The sequence below is a fragment of the Ambystoma mexicanum genome, chromosome 6p (genome assembly GCF_040938575.1).
Source record: "Ambystoma mexicanum isolate Mex_15411 chromosome 6p, UKY_AmexF1_1, whole genome shotgun sequence".
NCBI classification, from domain to species: domain Eukaryota; kingdom Metazoa; phylum Chordata; class Amphibia; order Caudata; family Ambystomatidae; genus Ambystoma; species Ambystoma mexicanum.
Window position 1 is genome coordinate 1482735599 of NC_090935.1, and position 13195 is coordinate 1482748793.

A 13195-nucleotide genomic window follows, 5' to 3' on the forward strand; every position below is an offset into this window, starting at 1 on the left:
TAAGAACTTATGCAGAGAATCCAGCAGGTGTGGTCCTCATTAAACCAGACACACTAAGTGAAAGCTAGGTGAGTGCACTTATAATATATTAGTGAATTAAGTGACAGTTTAAGTAATAATGGTCTCGTAGTGGGACACATTGCACTTCAGTGACTGGCCCCACACGACTCCATTTTAGAGGCTACTGAAATACCTTTGTAACCAAAATGTATTTATTTACAGAATCGTAATCAGAAAATTGAAGGGCATCAATCAGTGGTCAAGTCCACTTATAGGTTAGTGCAGATACATGGAACCCTTACTTAGTGTAATATGAGATGAATAACAACACAACATAGTTGACTAAAACAATATTTATTACTTTTTTGTTCAAATCTACAGAATCCAATTATCCAGATATTTTTTTACTTGAAGAAGGCCACATAACACCCGAAACGCGTAGTAGACGATAGGAACACAAATACATCAGCCTATCAGGATATCAGGATATTCATAATTGAAAAACGGATACATTGTGAATCCAACTGAGATTGTAACACAAGAGATATGTAATCGAACTGTCTACATGTAAATAATACTGCAATTAATGAAATGACCAATTAATGATGGAAAACTTGTGTTAAATTAATTGGCAATCTTGAAGTTTGTATTTTCAAAGTTCATATTTTTTGATAACTGAAATGTACAGTGCCAAAAAAACTCTTTGCAAAAAATTATAAAGAAACGTTCTATACTATTGTACAAGCCTTAACGATTATTGATCTAACTTGATAGCTATTGTGAGTGCCCCTATTTGCACCTTGTTAGGCTTGAGGTGCCCATCTTTCTCATACTGTTCAGATCTGTTAGCATGGATCCAGTAAGGAGCACCGGGAAGCCAAATAGAAATGCATTGATCTTTTACCAATCACTTAAAAAATCCATCTAATTAACTGAGTGCACCTCTACACCCGACTAATTGATGACATATCATCTGACAAAACACTGTTACAACAATTGTACAGCTTTGGCATAAAAATGCTCTCCCATGGAGAATGTGGCTGCTACGAAGCCACAGACCGTTTAATCGGAACTGCCTTGCATGGGAGATCTGAAAACATAGTATGACTAAGCCTTGGTCCTGCTGCACCCAGACAAAAGAGTTCTCATATCGTACCAAGACATTCAAACAATAGCCAAAACCGATCCAAAAAGCCAGGACATTTTGAAAAACTACTTATTGGACATATATTACCCAAACAGGAGTACTGCTGTGGAAACAATGCGCCCATACCACTTAGCCCAAAACTTCTCATACAAAAATAATATTAAACCAGATGAATAAAAAGGTAAATACATAGTCAAAGGTTGTGAGGGTAGCCTGGTTAAACTTACCAAACACAACCTGATTAATCATATGAAGCTATCATTAAAAACTCCTCAACATAAAGAACGGTACTACATGTCCCTACTGCAACTTTTTAAACCATGGAGAAAAGAAGATTTATTAGACACCCATGCCTCATATGAAGAAGCTTTCAATGCAAGTGAAAGCACTATAACAGATATAAACTTTACACAGTACAAAACATGTTGAACAATGAACGCCAAGAATAAGAAGAACTTCAAGCACAACTAAATGTAGACACTCCTCAGAGCAGTCAACCTTCTCTTACAGGAAGCCAAGAACCACTTGAAACACCAGGTGTCAGTATGAGCAATCTGCAGACAACTTTGCTGTACTGAAAGCACAACTAAACAATGAGCAGCGTAGCATTTTCTTAGAAGTAACTAAAGAAATTGAACATGGTGTGCAGCACGAAACTAAAACTTGTACCTGTCAAAACTATAAACCTGTACTCCTGTATGTAAGTGGTCAAGCTGGTTCAGGCAAAACATTCTTAATAAAAAATCATCAGTAAGTTCTTCCAACAATTGACAAACAACAAGCTTTCAGCTTTTGTAACTGCCCCCAAAGGTTTAGCTGCCTACAAAATAGGTGGCGTTACTTTACAAAATTGCTACTCCTTCCAGTAGAACACCAAAACAAATTAGACCCTACAAACTTTCAGCAGAAGTTGCTATGGAGCTACGCAGAGTTTTGACAGAGTTTTGAAACAAAGGAAAATGCTCCAAATGGATGAGGTGAGCATGGTCTCCAACCTAATGTTGGCTTTGATTCGCCTCAGATTGCAAGAGGTCCTTAAAACAGACCAAGAAGAACTATTTGCAGTTATTGTTTTCGGAGATCTTCTTCAATTAACACCAGTGAAAGGTGAACCTATTTTTAAAACCTTAGGACACAATCTGTTCCGTAGGACACTTGGCAGCATGGGAAATGTAAATACAGAGAACTAACTGAAAACAAGCATCAGTCTGCAGACCTCACCTATGCCAACATTTTGAAAAGCATTCGGATTGGTGTGTTTTCTATGGATGAACAGTCTATCTTAAGGAGCAGACACATCCATGAGTTATACGGCCTTAACACATGTGCTACTGATGTCATGGAACAATTAGCACACACACATTTGAACTGTATGTCCTTAATGCCAACCCTAGCAAGCTCTGCACAATTCAATGAAACAATGCTGAAAAAAGAAATGCAACCACTAGTGCAAATTTACTCCACAGACAAACTGGACGTGCACGGTATGACAGTACCTATGTGTCAACAAGCCACAGCACAACAAAATACCTTAGAAAACTCTATCTCTAACACAGCTGGTTTGGAGAAAATATTAACATTTTGTTTTAACTGTAGAGTAATGCTAAAGCGTAACATTGACGTGGAGCACGGTTTAGTTAATGGAGCACTTGGTACAGTTGTTGGTTTCCAGACATACCCACATGACAACAGCATTCAGTTTGTCAATATTTACTTTGACAAACCTTCAGAAGTTAAAAGGATAGGATGCTCAGCAGCCAGATTCCTTCTTTTCAAAGACATGTAAGTACATAGAGAACAGTTATCTCTGTCTGTAGCATACGCAGTGACTATTCATGAATTGCAAGGTCTACCCATAGAACAAGCAGTGATTGACATTGGCAGCACAGTCTTTAAAGAAGGCATGAGCTACATAGCACTGTCACACCTATGTACACTTGAAGGACTATTTCTAGTCAATTTTGATGCAAGTAAAGTCAAGGCTGACATTCCTTGCATCGTAGAGTACAACAGACTACATGCACTCTACACACCCCATCTCAAAATGTACCCTGTTCCTCAAAAAGGCAAACTTTGTAAAAGAAAACTAGTGCAAACACAACTTATACATGATCTCCCAACAGTACCAACAAAGAAATTGAAAGCAGCTGGTACTCCATCAATTACCACAACCACAGAAGGATGTACTGAAAAGGCAAATACATACCCAACTGCACAAACAAAGAGAACTACCTCTTTAAAAAATAAAACATGTGGACTTCCATCAAATGAGTCAGACACCAAACTGTCTGGTCCATACACATTTTCCAATACAACTGGTGCAAATTGCTATGCAAATGTAGCAATCAATGTTCTATTCTAATTGCCACAGATTGTCAAAAACATTTACTTAAACGGCACAGATCTGTTGTGTTTGCAAATGTTACTCCTTCACAGAAATGCAACAAACAATCCTGAGAACACTTAGTGTCTCAGGAATAAGGCAGGAATTGGACTACTTTGCCGGAATGGTGAGATTCACTATAAACACACAAGAAGATCCACAAGAATTGCTAATGTACTTACTGCAAGTACTGGGAAACAAAAACATACCTATGAATGAAATCTTCCAGATGTCATAGATGTGAAAATATACGTGCACTATCGGCAGCCATGTGGCCAGGAACAGGTCCCTAACAAACGCGTTGTGTATATATCTATAACTGTGAATCCATTCCATTTCAGCAGCTCGTACAAAATGCAAGCCATGGCATATCATGTACTACTTGCAATTCCGGCAATCGTTCCACCTTGCACATACAATCACATAGCCAATAAATAATAGTAATGCTTTTACAATACAATGCAGATGGTACCAAACACAACTGCAAGCTTACCAGCTTCACACACGGGCAAGAATCACTTGGCAAGGAAACCTTCACAACAATAGGCATAATCTACCACACAGGCGCCACAGCCAGTGCAAGTCACCATACTGCATACATTAAAAAGAAATATTGATGATTTGAATGCAATGATACTTCCATTACTGTGAAGCAGAGATTACTGGCAAATCTTGCAAATGCCTACTTAATATTCCTGAAACCAAAATGTACTCACTGATCTACAAAAGTAGCATAACCTACTGCCCAATGCCTACCATCACACATGTAATTGCAAAAGGAAAACGCCTTCTACCCTGTGAAACTAGAATCTACAAAAGTAGCATAACCTACTGCCCAATGCCTACCATCACACATGTAATTGCAAAAAGAAAACACCTTCTACCCTGTGAAACTAGAACAACTAAGCATACCCCAAATGGCCCATGAAGGCATCAGCTGAGCTGCTATACATTTTTTTCCACAATGACCCAATGATTATATTCACAGAAACAACAACTGTAGAAAGGACATACTAATGTTGTTTCCCACATAGTACTTAAAAAGAAAAGTACTGAGTATGAGGGTTTACAAACGGTCCTCAATAACCTCTCAAACCACCAACGTGTAGAATAAGGCAACAGCTGTCTAACAATGCCCATACCAATGCAAGAAGTACACAACTACATGTAACTAAACCGATAGTGCTGCAAAGGCACTTCACAATATTGAAATATGTATATCCACCAACAAGAATGAACGTGCTTGAAGACATACCCTGCAAAACTGAGAAACTGTAAACAGTTAGAATAGGCCAACTGGTATCTAACTGCAACCATAATACTACAATATTTATTCCCATTACTGCACAATTTGAAATACACCAGCATAAATGAAAGTACTTCTGAGGAAACCCTTCAACACTAATCAAGTATAAACAACAATAATACACCAACTGGTATCATACTGCACCCGCAGTACTAAAATCTTACTTCCAGCTGTCAAACTGCTAAAATCAACCTTCTCCAATCACAGTGCTACAAACATACCTTCAACAACTTTCAAACTACCAACAGTTAGAATACTCCAACAGGTATCTAACTACTCCCACAATTCTGCAATTTTAGTGTGCAATACCACAGTACTTAGAAAAAATCAGCAACAAGCAAACCCATAAACATATACTGCTAAAAAGAGGAAACAGATAAACGGTTAGAATAAGCCAACTGGTATGATATGATATGCCATTTATAATGCGCCTACACACAAGTGTTTCTAACTGCAACCATAGCACCACCACTTCCAAAAGGAAAATCATACACCATTTCAATTCCTCCTACTGCAACAGTGCTTATAATCAGAATACCACATAGATATGAACCTTAAACATTGCTGTAAGTAGTGCACATGTCAGTGAAACAGAGTGTGCCACATAACAAATGAATGTAGACTTCTTTTTTTTAATCCTATTTGGATGTTTTTTCCCGCAGACCCAATGATTATGCGAACAAACACAGGAACTGAGCACATTGCACAGTACACTTGTGTAAAGCATAGTGCTTGTGAAGTACTAATTATGAGGGTCCACAAAGTACACAAATGTCTGCAATGCAATGCAATACATTACAAAGTACCTACCCTAACATGCTATGTTTTGTTTTATCACAGACAATGAAACAACGATTTCTCCAGCATTTCTACATACCACAATATTCAAATCTGCTATTGTCGCTTGATCAATGTTCTGCACTGCGTGCAAAAAAGGTGCACAGGGCCTCAACAATACATACAGTGAGTAGACAATTACTGGTGTCATATTTCTTTGTAATCTGCAAATTGCATATTATACTCATATTTGTGCAATCCATATGCCAGTGTCACAATCTTGAGTGCATGCCATATTATGCTGCGGTAGTTGTGACCAGGCCCTAGACTCTTGGGTGCATGGCCGGATGCACCCAAGAGTCTAGGGCCTGGCCACAACCACTGCAGCATAATACAGCCATGTATGCAAATATCTGCCCACTGAACACAACCCACACACATAACGCAGCCGCCTGAGGCCCTATCCACTTCAGTTGACATACTGCTACAGTACTTCCAGCCAGTGGACAGACTCTTGGGTGCATAGCCTCCAAGAGTCTACTGACTGCCCACATCTAATACAGCATAATACAGTGAAGTACTCAAGAATCTGCCCAGTAGCCACAACCCAGACACATAAGGCATCCACCTAAACCCCTGTCACCTTAATTTCACATACTATTACATTACTCAAACCCACTGTACATACTATGATACACCTAACAATCTCAGGGCAGTCCAACAAGGCACCTGCCACACACCCTGTCGACTTCTGTACACATACTATTACACTTGTTGCAGCCTGTGGGCACACTCTTGCGTTCACCCAAGACTCTAGTAGCTGCCACAGTTACCACAGCATAATACAACCATACACCCAAGAAACTGCCCAGTGGCCACAACCCTCAGGGCAGTCCAATAAGCCACCTGCCACACACTCTGTCCACTTCTCTACACATAATATTACACTACTTGCAGCCAGTGGGCAGACTCTTGGGTGCATGGCCTCCGGCCTCCGGCCATGCACCCAAGAGTGTAGTAGCTGGTCGCAATCACCACAGCATAATACAACCATGCACCCAACAATCTGCACACTGTCCACAACCCACTCGCATAAGCCAGCCACCTGAGGCCCGGTGCACTTTTCTACACATACTATTATAGTACTTCAACCAGTGGGCAGACTCTTGGGTGCATGGCCTCTGGCACCACTGGTGAGGCAAAATATCTGGGAGTCATCTTTGACTCTACTCTCTCCTTCTCTTCAGGGATGTCATTTCACCAAAATGCCAGGGGTAGCGGAAGTGACATCACACGACCTTTGACCCATGATGGCATCACAGGAAGTGATGTTATTTGACCCCACCCCGAAGTGATATCGTGGGAAGCGATGGAACACGACCTTTCACCCGTTGATAAAGCAGGAAGTGGCATCACATAGCATTTTACACTACGAAAAATATGGTTACAATATCACTATAATGTGATGTGCATTAATGGATGTATAATACTATATATACTATAATGGATCGCTGTATGTACTATAATGGATCGCCGTATGTATCCTTAAGATCAGTGTGTATAGGCCCATATTACCAAATTACTGCGAATGCAAGCAGACGTCCATGACCAAATGATAATGATGTGTTATTATATAGCACTTACACTTCAGCGCTTTATATAGAAAAAATATACACCCAATATCACCCAACCTGTGTTGGTATTCATTTATCGACCTCAGAAGGATGAAAGGCTGAGTTGAGGTTTTTAAGAACAGACTAAATCAGTGACTCACCCCCTGAAGTGTGCCTGAAATAAACCTTTAGTGAGTCTAGCAATTATTGTATAGAATTCCAGAAAGACACATTATTTGGGATCCCTATTCTTTCTTATTTAGGGTCAGTACTGAAAGTGTTAGACTTGTGGCACTCCTGTTCTATTTTTTTAAGGGGCCTGAACAAGAAAGCCAGCTGTTAGGGAGAATTCTCTTCTAAGGCTAATTTCCCTTACCTATAGAGTGCCCCAGCAGCTTTGCTGGATTTGAAGGGTTTATTTTTTCTCTTGCTAAGAGTGAGACCCTTTTTTCCCACTCTTAGACAGATTGCTAGTGTATGTTTTAGGCTATCTTGTGTGCTTATGGTCTATGGGGTTTTTCTCACCCTCATAGGAATCATCTTTTTAACATGTGTGGTACACAGCACCCTCCGTGCCATACCACGGGTGTCGTAGCGACCCCTAAACATAGACTCCATACCCTGGGACTGACTACTGTCTCCCAGGGCATATAAAGTCCCCATTGACTTTGCTGGTCAGTAATTATGAACTAAACCAGTACAACCCATCTTAACATGGAAGTACTGGAAAGGGTTAATAGTTTTTCCCTAGTGTTCATTTTCGAGGGGGTACCATACAGACCCTCTCTCAAAAGGCTGGTGGCAGTGGTTACTACCGTAAATATTCGACCGCAAATATTTTCCTATGGGATTTTTCCATTGTTCGAGGCTAGCACTTTTACTGACAGCCTCTAACATACCGTCGGTTTATTTTAATATTAACTTTAATCCGGTGGTTTTTTTTTGCTAGAACTTTAATAATATTTCTTTCTCGTGTCTTTCTCTCAAATCCTAACCTGGGTCGGGCATCCTTTGTTCGTCCTTTTGGAGGGCTTCTGCACAGAAGCCCTCCTCTCGGCGCCACTGAGTCTGGGGTAGACAGGATGTGTGGGAGGGGGAATAGGCACCCTGGACAGGGTTGCCTACTCAACCCAAGTCGCACTGTGCCCTGATAGGCTGGGGGATTCACCCGCCAGGAGAGCCACCCCACTGTGTGAGTGACAGCTAGGCTGTATGAATGGGGGTCTTGATGCATAAAAGCAGGGTGTTGAGGACTGGAGGACAAGGTGTCGCCACTGGAACTAAGAAACCGAAGAGGAGAGAAGCTGAAGACATCTGCAACGACTGAACCACCAGTGAAGCCCTGCTGCAGATCCTCACCACTTTTCTCCAACGACTTGAGAAGATCTTCCTCTACAAGAGTCTTCTTCTCTTGAGCTGGTGGGGCCAACCAGTTCGCCAATCGCCTTCCAAGACGTGCCTTGGTCGAAACGCCAGTGCCCTGCACTCGGAGTACGGGTAGCCAGGCACCCGTCCACCACGACCGCGATTTAAAGGAGCGTACCTTTTATTCGTTTTGGCAGCACCACACCTGGTTTCATCCCTGGGCAGTGCAGTAACTCGAACCTTCCTCCACGACGAGAGTCTCTCTCCAGAGGACTGGAGGTCCCAAACTGCAGGAACTGCCAGGAACTACCACCACCGCAGGACCCTCTTCCACTCTTAAGGTACATTGTTCCGCCAGGCCTCCCGTTTCGTTGGGTATCGCTAAAGGTGTTTTAAATCCTTTACTTACCTACTGGGTTGGCCGCCCCTATTATCTAACATTGTCTTTCACCTTCTGCAACCGCCTTTTCAAATCGTTAAACAAAGACTTGACTGCAGCTACTAGAACAGTTTGATCCTGGGCACATTGCCTTGTACCACTGACTCTGGCACAGGCCTATTGACTCTGGCTAAATCTGTTACAACTGCCTTCTCTAGATTGCTTCTCACCTAGAAATGTGTTGGTGCACCTAACTCTTATAACCACCTTTTTCCTTCCCCTTTTTAAACTTGTGAAGTGCCATTTTGCTCGGTTTTCACCTCAGTATTGCATATGCTAAAGTACTGCCTTGCCTAACTTGTTCACAATCTACTTGGGAAGTGTTGCTGGTGTGTTAAAGAGTCTAGACCTGTATAACTTGTCCTTTCCCTCCCTTCTGAGAAATTGTTAGAGTGCCATTTCTGCTTGGTTTACACTGTGCCGTTTTGCTCAGTTTTCACTCTTGCTCAAACTTGTCTACAATTTAGATAGGGAGTTGTGTATACTTTTCTTGACTGATTTAACTTGCTTTAATAATAGTGATTTGTGTGTGAACATCAGAGTGTGTAGAATAGATATATATATTCTTTTTGATACAAAGCTTTGGTCAGTGTTTCCTTGTTCATAGTACTGAAGCCCTAATGTGTAAACCCTGAATACTGCTCATCTCCCTCTTGAGATAAGTCTGACTGCTTAGCCACAGCTACCAACTAAATCTTTGTGGTACAGACTGATACCAAAGGGGATTTTCTTGCATATACCTGTAATCTTAATCTTCTGTAGAGCTCCCTAAGGGAACTGCAGAGGATTCAGCCTAACACCAGCCACTCCAAAAGTAAAGATCCACATGGTGCTGACCACAGCCCAGGAGCTTGCATTAAAACAATTTTTTTTTAAACTTTTATTTTTTTTAGAGGTTGCAAGGGAGACCTCAGAAGTCGCAGTTGCGACCTCTGGTGACCCCGAAATGACGTCCCTGCTTCTCTTCTCACATCTCGGACAAGTCTATAAAACAGCTGCACCTCCTTAGAGGTATTCTACTTTTTCTAACCTTCCCCCAGAGGCTCAATGTCTCCAGAGCCCTGGTCCTCTCCAGACTGGACTACTGCAACAGTCTCTTTCTCAATCTTCCTACTTCCTGTCTCCGACCACTTCAACTTATCCAGAACAGAACCGCAAGACTTATCCATGGCCTCAAGCCCAGGGACCGCATCTCTCCGGCGCTGAAATCACTCCATTGGCTCCCCGTGGCTGCAAGGATCAAGTTCAAGTTGCTCTGCATAGTCCACAAGGCTTTCTGGGGCTGGTGCCCCTACTATCCATAACGCTCTCTTCCCAAATACTCTCCTTCTAGAGCCCTCCGCTCGTCCTTCTTCAACTCTTTGTGGGTGAGCTGTTTTACCAAACAGAGATTTGGGGGAGACCTTTATCCTCTGCAGGTGCCTCCCTCTGGAACAGCCTCCCTGACTCTCTCCATCTTGAACCGGACCTCCTTAAGTTCCCTCCCCTCTCCTCGCTTCCTTCCTGCTGTCCTTTCTCTTCCCAACCTGCTCAGCTTGCTGACTGGTCGCCTGGTGCACCTAAAGAGCCCTACATGTCCCAGGCTCCCCCCCAGTCTTGCACTTGCCTACGGGCCTATGCACTTTGCTTGGCACTTCTGCACTATGCCCTTTGAGAGGAGCAACCACTCTGCTCTTAACACGGGTCCCTGCTGAACTGGGTGCACTTGTCCCTCTCCCTCTCCCACATATTTCCTGTCTCTGGCACTTGCACATTCACTTGCATGAATGTACTAGGCATAACAAGTCTGTCTGGTCCTCGATCTGTCCACCCTCCCCAACCAGGCACAGTACTGTAGTTTATGTACAGTACGTTCCTTTCCCTCTCCCCCCTTCTCTCTCCTCTCTCTCTCTGTCACACACTTACACTAGTATATAAGCCTCTGGTCTAGTATGCTAGTTATTGCTATTGTTGTTTGATCATTCGGAATCTTCAAGGCCTAAAAATGACGACTGTACTTCCTTGTCTGCTTCCCGCTCTGAAGCGCTTTGAAGCACTCCACTTGTGTATAAGCGCTTTACTAATAAACGATTACAATGATTTCTTAGTTGAATAGAATGCTCCATATTTTCCTCAATAATGGTGACCTTTGAATGGCGATAGGCCCCAGCTCTTAGTAATACTGGTTTGCGTTTATGTTCTTGTTTTAATATCATTGGTCATAATCATGTACCTTATATTTGTGGTTATCTTAAACACAAACATTGTCTGTCCCTGTTTTTTATCAGGTTTATCAAAAGCCCTACAATTTTTCAATATGATTTATTTAATCTTATAATATAGGTTAGTGAAGGTATTGACACATACCAGACTATTATTCTCATTATTTTTCAGTTTAGGTTCCAGCAAGACACCTCTATTATTGTTACAATTTTCTTACGGTAATCCCCGATTTCCAATTTAAGAATTTAATTTTGCTGCTTCTTCTTCGAAGATCTGGTTTTTACAGCAACCCATCACATTCTATTCTACAGATTTAAATTACGATTGAAATCTATCATAAATGCATATCAGAATGCCACTTGAAAGCTCTACAACACAATTAAAACAAGTATTGAACGGTGAGTAGGTGTTGGCTTTCATACGTGAGGAAGGATAGCACAGGGGCAACGCATTTGTCTTAGAAGCAAGACAATGCAGCGCACACCACTCGCTGGTATTAACCTTGTAATAAAAGAACACTTATAATGATATGCCATTTGCAGCCTGAAGTCGCCCAGTAACCTCGTTCTATGGCTTAAAGAGAGCAATAAGGTTCCCATCACTGCAACTGATAACAATCGTTATGACATAAAACAAGCACACACTTCAAAAAGAAAGTAGAGCAAAGGAAGCACTGTTCTGTCAAGCCTTGGACATCTGAGAATCATCCAATTAAATCAACTAGATTCACCCTACTGCAGCTAAGGCACACACAGATCAAAATGTCAGAAAGGTATGTAAGGAGGGACCAATGACCCATCATTAAGGATTATATTCCTACATACTTGTGATCTAGCAATAGTTTTTGCTCTACTAGTTCTCACTGAAGCAACACCTATGAACGTATTATTAAAGTCTGTTACAGTATAAAGTTGACTGAATTGGTGATATATGTGTCCTCTCTACAAGTATTTCCTTCTAGCTTGGTGTTTTAATGCTATGTGTGCATGGATATGCTTGCAGGTATCCCTACTTATACATGCATCGATCTGTTTGCATATTTAGGACGACAATATGTTGTACCGTGAACATATTCAGAATTTCCAATCAGAGTATGATGGTATGGTAGCAGAAAACAGAAAAGAAAATAATAAGTTGAAGAACATAATACAGTCTCTAAAAGGTAGGCTGAGTTTTGAGGTCTAAGTCACAGTTTGTATGAATTGGGACATTGTTTGCTAAATCTGGTATGCTTTCATGATAGGCATATTCCCAACAGCAGGGCGATATAAGAGCCACTATATTTGAAGCATTAATCATGGTACCAGGATTCCCAATATGTATCCAAGCCCATATAGCCATGCACTTGTACACTCTCGACCTGCGGAATCTCAAGATTGCTGTTTTTTTTAAAAGGTTGCAGCGCTCTTTACCCCCATGTATCCCACATCCCACCCGTGCAACACCCTTACACACTTCCCAGCTATTTGGCGGGCACTGTCAGTATTTTGCAAACACTAAAGTATTGTGAACCTGTGACGATGATGCACATTCACCACTCTGTCTGGTGAAGCAAAGTGTGCCATCCCTTACACACAACTCTGATCCTTTATGGAGTCAATGTTTCAAAAAACATTCATGTATCCTTGTATACTGTCGTAGTCTTCTGATGTATACACTCATTCCGATGGTGCCAAGTGTGTCAACTCTGATCTGGAGTACCACTACACGTACACCTGGCACCATCGCGCTGAATTCATACACCAGGCGAAGAATATAGTGAAGAATAATATACATTTTTTGTAACATTGACTCCACAAATAATATAAAGGGCACCGTAAGCTTTCTCCCCGCATCGAGGCATTAGAAACCAGCAGGGCTGCATTTAACTCTTTATCACCCCACCCTTTGGGATGGGTCTTTTTTTCTTGGATTTTTGCATTTTCTTGGATTTTGTTTATACATCTATGTTGTGGAATTTAAT

General features: G+C 41.5%; 1 protein-coding gene across 1 annotated transcript in view; it reads left to right on the forward strand.

The window, feature by feature from the left end:
- LOC138511072 (uncharacterized) overlaps positions 1-13195 on the forward strand; it is a 1092277-nt gene that overhangs the window by 528863 nt on the left and 550219 nt on the right. The window contains exon 4 of the mRNA XM_069626571.1: positions 12277-12394. Coding sequence (XP_069482672.1) covers positions 12277-12394 — 118 coding nt within the window. The remainder of the gene's footprint in view (positions 1-12276; positions 12395-13195) is intronic.